This window comes from Carlito syrichta, unplaced genomic scaffold (genome assembly GCF_000164805.1).
Source record: "Carlito syrichta isolate Samal-C Ts95f unplaced genomic scaffold, Tarsius_syrichta-2.0.1 Scaffold289902, whole genome shotgun sequence".
Classification (NCBI taxonomy): domain Eukaryota; kingdom Metazoa; phylum Chordata; class Mammalia; order Primates; family Tarsiidae; genus Carlito; species Carlito syrichta.
This window is the reverse complement of record NW_007233998.1, coordinates 66,505-73,383: the sequence shown is the minus strand read 5'-3', so window position 1 is coordinate 73,383 and position 6,879 is coordinate 66,505. Positions and strand designations below refer to the sequence as shown.

The 6,879-nt window shown below is 39.0% G+C and overlaps 1 protein-coding gene across 1 annotated transcript; it reads right to left on the bottom strand.

Moving 5' to 3' along the window:
- Positions 1-169: 169 nt before the first annotated feature.
- Positions 170-1,099, bottom strand: LOC103256530 (olfactory receptor 1361-like). The gene has a single exon (XM_008054381.1). It carries the CDS (start codon positions 1,097-1,099, stop codon positions 170-172), a length of 930 nt encoding a protein of 309 aa, XP_008052572.1.
- Between the last annotated feature and the right edge of the window lie 5,780 nt (positions 1,100-6,879).

The window sequence follows — 6,879 nt, the reverse complement described above, 5'->3', positions numbered from 1 at the left end:
AGAGAGAGAGAGAGAGAGAGAGAGAGAGAGAGAGAGAAACAGAGACCGAGAGAGCAGTGTTTTGTTTTTAACAATAGATCATGTCATGCTCTGTGACAGCCATGCTTTTAACTGACTCACTTTGCAATTGTGGTGAAGTTTTCTAAAATGCTTGTTATGGAAATTATTCCTAATCCTGTGAACTCTCCATGCTCAGAATTGTCTTCAGTGAACTCTTTACATTCTTATTTCTCAGACTATAAATAAAAGGGTTTAGAGTGGGAGTTACCAGAGTATACATGATGGAAGAAATCAGCTCCTCAGAAGAGTAAGAAGTTGATGAGGGCTTCAGGTAGGTGGCAAAGACTGTGCTATAGAAGAGGACGACTATGGAGAGGTGGGAACTGCATGTGGTCAGGGCTTTTCTTTTCCCCTGTGCTGTTGGAACCCTAGACACAGCACAAAAAATATGAACATAAGAACCTATGATGCAGAGGAGAGGGCTGATTCCTAACAGCCCAGCCAGAGCCATCATCAGGTCCTCATTGAAGTGGGCATCAGAGCAGGAAAGCCATAAGAGTGGGCCAAAATCACAGAAAAAGTGAGGTATCTTTTGATTCGTATAGAAAGATAGCTGGGATAGTAGCAGGATATGGACCAGAGAGATAGAGTGGGCCACTCCCCATGACCCACCGACCAGAACCCCACAACTACAAGGAGTCATTAGGAGTGGGTAGCGCAGAGGATGGCAAATGGCAGCATAGTGGTCAAGAGCCATGACCAATAAAAGCAGATTGTCCATGTCAGCAAAAACAGCAAAGAAGTATAACTGAGTCAGACATCCAGAGAAAAAGATGGATCCATTGCCGGTCCACAAAATCTCCAGCAATTTAGGGGCTGTGGTGGTAGTGAAACAGAGACCCACCAGGGAGAGCTGGCTGAGGAAGAAGTACATGGGAGTGCGGAGGTGGACATCAGCAGCAATGGCCAGCAAAAGTAGCAAGTTCCCTATGAGGCCCAGCAAGTAGAGAGCCAGAAAAAGACCAAAGAGGAACTGCACCTTCTCTGGGTCATTGGACAATCCCAAGAGAACAAAGTCAGGAGTCTGGCTACAGTTCATTTTGGACCTTGTTGTGCTGTAAGAAAGAAATCACTCACTGCAGGCACTGGGTGGGCAGTGCCCTGGATCCTGTTTCTTGGCAGTGGGTCTTCCTTATGCCATCAATCTGAGGAGAAAATGAAATAGCAATGGGAAGTATAAGAATTGGAAATAATAAAGGGTGGTAAAGTGAAGAGATACAAAGGCAATAGAGTGAGAGGAAGAGAGGCTTGCTGGAATCCTTTAAGTGAAAAAGCTGTGATGCATTGTGATGGTATAACTACTTGTCTGTGAATCTGTTTTTGACTGTGATCCCTTTGAAGGTAGAGGCTGCATATTAGTACTTAGCTTAGTGTTGGTACATAGTTGGAGCTCAATAAATGTTCCTATCTATCTACAGGGTAACTACTCTTGTTCAAGCTATTGTTGGTTGGGATCCCTAATGCCCAGGCCATGGACCGGTATTAGTCCCTGGCCTTTAGGAACCAGGCCACACAGCAGAAAGTGAGCAGCAATAGTGGGTGAGTGACGTTCCCTCTACTCTCAGATCATCAGCAACATTAGATTCTTACAGAGGCATGAACCCTATTGTGAACTGTGCATGTGAGGAATCTAGGTTGTGCGCATCTAATGATAATTTAATGCCTGAAGACACACACCCCACCAGCCCCCACCACTACCCCCCGACCATGGAATAATGGTTTTTCACAAAACCAGTCCCTGATTCCAAAAAGGTTGGGGACTGCTGGATTTGAGGATTTCCAGACTCCTCCTTAGTTTAACATGCCCATGCTTGCATCATTTAATATGTTCTTTACACTGCAGCCAGAGTGATCACACACACAAATACACACACACACACACACACACACACACACACACACACATACACACAATCCCTAACGCGTCTTACAAAGCTGAATGTATTCCGACTTTCAGGTACTTCACCAGCCTCTTCCTGTACCATAGTCCACTCATTCTCTGCTCCCAGACACAGTGGTTGTATTTCATTCACTCATGTACACTGCCTTGCTTCTCTGCACTGTTAGTCAACTCCTACTCATCCTTACAATCTCAGTTCAATTGATGACTTTTTAAGGAAGTCTTCCTTTGCCTCTTTGATTGGAAAATCAACCTTCATGTCCTGTCCCCTCACTTCCATAGATAACCACAGTTGTAATATGGAGTATGTAATTCTACTTATTTTGTTTGTATATCTATTCATGTTTTAAAGTTAATGTTAGTCTCCCTCACAAAGCAATAAGGTACATCATCACAGAGACTTAATCTGGTTTTCCTCTCAAATGTAGCCACAGTGCTTGGCATGCAAAAGACAGTATTAGCCACAAAATCAATATATTAATTAATAGAGACTGAAGGCAGGAGAGGGTAATATATTGTTCTCCTGAGGTAGTTTTCTTCCTCTTCAACATTTCAAAAATAAAATGTTTTTCCTCCAAGTATTCCTCCAGTAACAGGGATTTGAAACCTTGGTTCATCCATTTCTTTTATCTCTTAAGTCCAAACGAAGTGCTGTAACATTTTTCCCTACAACATGTTTATCATTTCAGTCCCATTCTCTCATTTCTTGCATATTTGGACTTTCTCAATTAACTTGCTCCCAGCTTTTTTCATCAGCAGCTTAACCTGCTTCCACTCTAGTCACTACGATTCATGTTGCAACCATCTCCCAGAAATTGCCCATATTTCTGCTTTTGGCCTGACTCTTCCTCCAATAAATACTTCTCATGTCTTATAGCATCCCAAATACTCATCTGTGCTTGGTTATGTAAAACTTTGTGTGGATTCATCTACCTATGAAACAGAATATCCCATTACTCATCAGCAGTCAGTCTACATTTCTATTTTTTTTTTTTTTTGTGAGTAGAGTCTCACTCTGTCACCCCAGGCTGGAGTGCAGTGGCACACTCACAGCCATCCCAACATCGACCTGCTGGGCTCTGGCAATCCTTCCACCTCAGTCTTCTAACTACAGGCACGTGCAACCATGCCTGGCTAATTTTTTATTTATTATAGAGACAAGATCTCACCAAGTTGCCTGGGCTTGTCCCGTGGGCTCAGGCAACCCACTCGCCTAGGCCTCCCAAAGTGCTGGGATTACAGGCTGAGCCACCGAGCCCGGCCAGTCTACATTTCTTGAGAGTAAGAATCATGCTTTCTTTATAAAAGTTTTTTAAAAATAGCAGTTAAAGAGCTGAGCACTTAGTTTTCCCTAAGGATTATTGCTTATTGATTGCTTTCAAACAATGAGGATATCTGTCTATTTAACATGTATAAGTCAGGGGAAAAAATGTCCTTTAGATCAATCATCATGAAGAGATGGGTTATGCTATTCTAATTAGAACTTACTGAATTTATCTGAATAAAATATTCATTAGGATGTGATTATATTGTCCTTTTCAACCTGCAGAGCCTATAATCGAAATCTTATGATAAATTTTGTTATAGGCACAGTTTACTTTTCTTTTTCCTTTCATATTTTCATTACCTCCTTGTTTCTAGCTATCTTTAGATAGTCTAATGAATAAGCCCTTGGGGATAAAGAGGTACAAATTTTTCCCTCTTTATTCTAAGCATTTTTTAATGCTTGAGAAGAGAACTTCTGAAACTTTCACCTACTGAAGAATCTTGTAGAGAACTAATTAAAATTTCAGGACTTCAGAAATTTAGTAAATCTGTAGTGGGACATAAAAACTTACATTTTTAACATGCTTGAACAATTCATGTTGCAATCATCTCCCAGAAATTGTACATATTTCTGCTTTTGGCCCTACTCTCCCTCCAAGAAATACCTCTAATATAACAGTCTTGAACTCAGCAGATTGGCAGTTTAACACACATGAGCATCATGTTAAAGTATGTTAATCTGCCAGTCTACTGAGTTGAATTAAAAATGTAGGCTATTCTATCAACTATTCCTCTATTGCTTCTTTTCCTTCTATTTCAATTTTTCCTCTCCTTTATATCGGGAATTGGAGGATTCCTCTTCTATAAGGTTAAGGCTACCCCTACTCCTTTATCTCTTAAGAATAATACTTCCTTCAGCTCTGACAATACCATGCTTCCCGTGTTTTTACGTTTTCTTTCAGGTTGGATCTTCTTGATGATTTTGCTTGAATACTATCATTGCTATAATACTCACTTCCAGGTTATTCCTCTAGAAAATACATAGTTCACACTGGTTCTCAGGTCAGGTGTGGCTTAGTCCTAAGGTTATCTGAATAATAGTTTAGCATCTAGGGGTTGTGAGGTTCTTTCTATGTATCTTGAAATTTTCAGTCCCAGATGGACCGAATTCTAGTACCCTAACATGTCCTCTCCCACCTTTTCTAGCTACACCTCTACTTCTCTTTTTATGACATATTCATTGAAACCTCATTGTCCCTATCACTCATTGATCTTACTCTTCAAATCAATTGTTTTGTCTTCCATGCTCTCTTGAACTCTCTTAAATCCAGCATTTGCTCTTATCATTCCACTGAAATCATTCTCTTCAATGTCAAAGTCCTTAAGTTAATTGATCTCTTAACAAGACTCAACACAGTTGATTCTTCTTTTCTTACTTCAAACATTGACTTTATCTTGCTTTCAAGACCTCCTGGCTTTCCTGTGATCTCACTAACAACTTTTTCATAGTCTTTTTGGCAGGTTTCTTCTCTTCTTTTCTTACTCATGTTTATACCTCTCCTCTTCTCTATATTCTGGTTCCATACTTTAAATATCTATAAATAGATAACTCTCAAATTATATCTTCAATTCTGACTTTTTTCCTTAACTCTAGACTCATATATTTAACTTTCTACTGCTAGATATTTTCACAGTTGTAATTTTACCATGTAAGGTATTTTCTTTCAGCTGTCCTGATTTACATCTTTGGAAACAGATACACAAATTAAATATGTTTTCAAGGTTTTCCAGCCCCTCCCACCCAAGTGCAGAACTTTTGACTTCTATGTTTCAGGAATCCATTTGTCAAATGCTATCTTCCACACTTACCTACTGACTTTCCAATCTCCATTTAACTCAATGTTCTTGATGGGTAGGTTGGACAGACAACAGAATCCCAGGCCCCTTCACACTGGTGAGACCATGTCTGAAGGTAGAGATGATGCAGTTTGGGAGCTGAGCATTATCATTCTTCATCTCTCTTGGGATTAGAAGGGATTTGGCTATAGGAGGAATTTTTCTTGGCCTTGGAGACCCAATTCCCAGAGTTACTCATTAGTGGCAAATCTGGAAGAATTCTTGGTTAAGAAAATTGCCTATAGGTGGTATTGAGGGATAAATTCATCAATTAAACAGAAGTACAATATTAACAATAATTTGGAAATGAAATCAGAAATATCAATTAAAACTCATAACTTCTTTCTAGTCACTGCCGACTCCTTAATCAGAATAGCTTGAATGGTAGACACATGGTTGAAACAGTTTCATGGCCCTTAATAGATCTCTCTCTCTCTCTCTCTCTCTCTCACTCTGTATATATATATATATATATATATATATATATATATATGTGTGTGTGTGTGTGTGTGTGTGTGTGTGTACACACACCTGTTGAAAATCCTTTTCTCCTCATTTCTCATCTAGTAGTCACCATTTTAATAAATGGCCCTATAGTGGTTCATTTGTTGAAGTCATCTATGTCACATTTAGCTGCTAGAAACTGTCAATACAAAGTTTTAAAAGTAAAACTAGTTTGATCAGTTTTATCAGTGCAATTTATTTTTATTTCAAGTAAAAAGTCTAGAGGTAAATAGCATAGAAAGGATAAGGTTGATTCCCAGTGTCATAACAGACTAAAGCTCCTTCTGTCTTCCTAGCATATATGACTTTCATCCTCAAGATCGCCCATTGGGGTTGCATTAGTTTTCGTAATCATGCTGTGTCCCAGGCATAAAATGTGTCTGTGTGTGTGTGTGTGTGTGTGTGTGTGTGTTCCAGTTCTCTGATCCCTTTTCCCCTTTTCAGAGACATTTCTAGAAGCCTCATCCCACATTTTCCATATCTGAATTGTCAGAACACAATCACATGACTACAACTAATTTATGTGTAGGATAAGAAATGTAATCTTTTAATTGACTCTTCAAATAAAATTATACATAAGGAAAAGGAGAATATCTAATTGACACTGGTAGTTTCTTCCATGAATACTATATGGCTTATTTAAAAAACAAATAGCTATTTTACTTTGATAAAACTTAAAAAAATAGTCAAGGAAAGATTAAGTGAGGCACTACATCAAACTTAGCTTGATCGAGCATAAATCCCATCTAACTTTTCCCAATTACTAGTTTGTTTAAAGAAAAAAAGGAAAAAAAAAAGCATTTGTGAGCCAAGGGCAGATCTGATGATTTTACAGGATCAGTCCAGACACAGTTAGACCTTACTGTTTCTCTTTACTGGCTTTTGAACACAGATGTGGGAATGCTCTTTTCAAATCTTTTCAAGAGATCAGGAACCTTGGCCAAGGTCACAAGAACCCAAAAATCTCATTTGATGTCGATGTTCTTTGACTTAGTATCCATGAGACAGCCTGAGGCAAAGGCAGAAAAACTTACTGATATGAAGAAATATCCCTTAGGGTGGCTAAAGAGAGCTCTGTCCAGTCTTTGTGGATAGTGTTTCTAGGGTAGACACTCTGAATTTCAGGTACATCTGTCACCCCCCCCTTAAGACGGAGAAGTAGACATTTATGACAGAATGTGTAAATGTGTAGACTCCTTAATTAGTCATGTAAAAGTTAAGGGATATTAGCATTCAGTAAAAGTATATAGAAA

Coding starts and splice junctions, on each gene's coding strand:
- LOC103256530 (XM_008054381.1), bottom strand. CDS start 1,099: ATGAACTGTAGCCAGACTCCTGACTTTGTTCTCTTGGGATTGTCCAAT.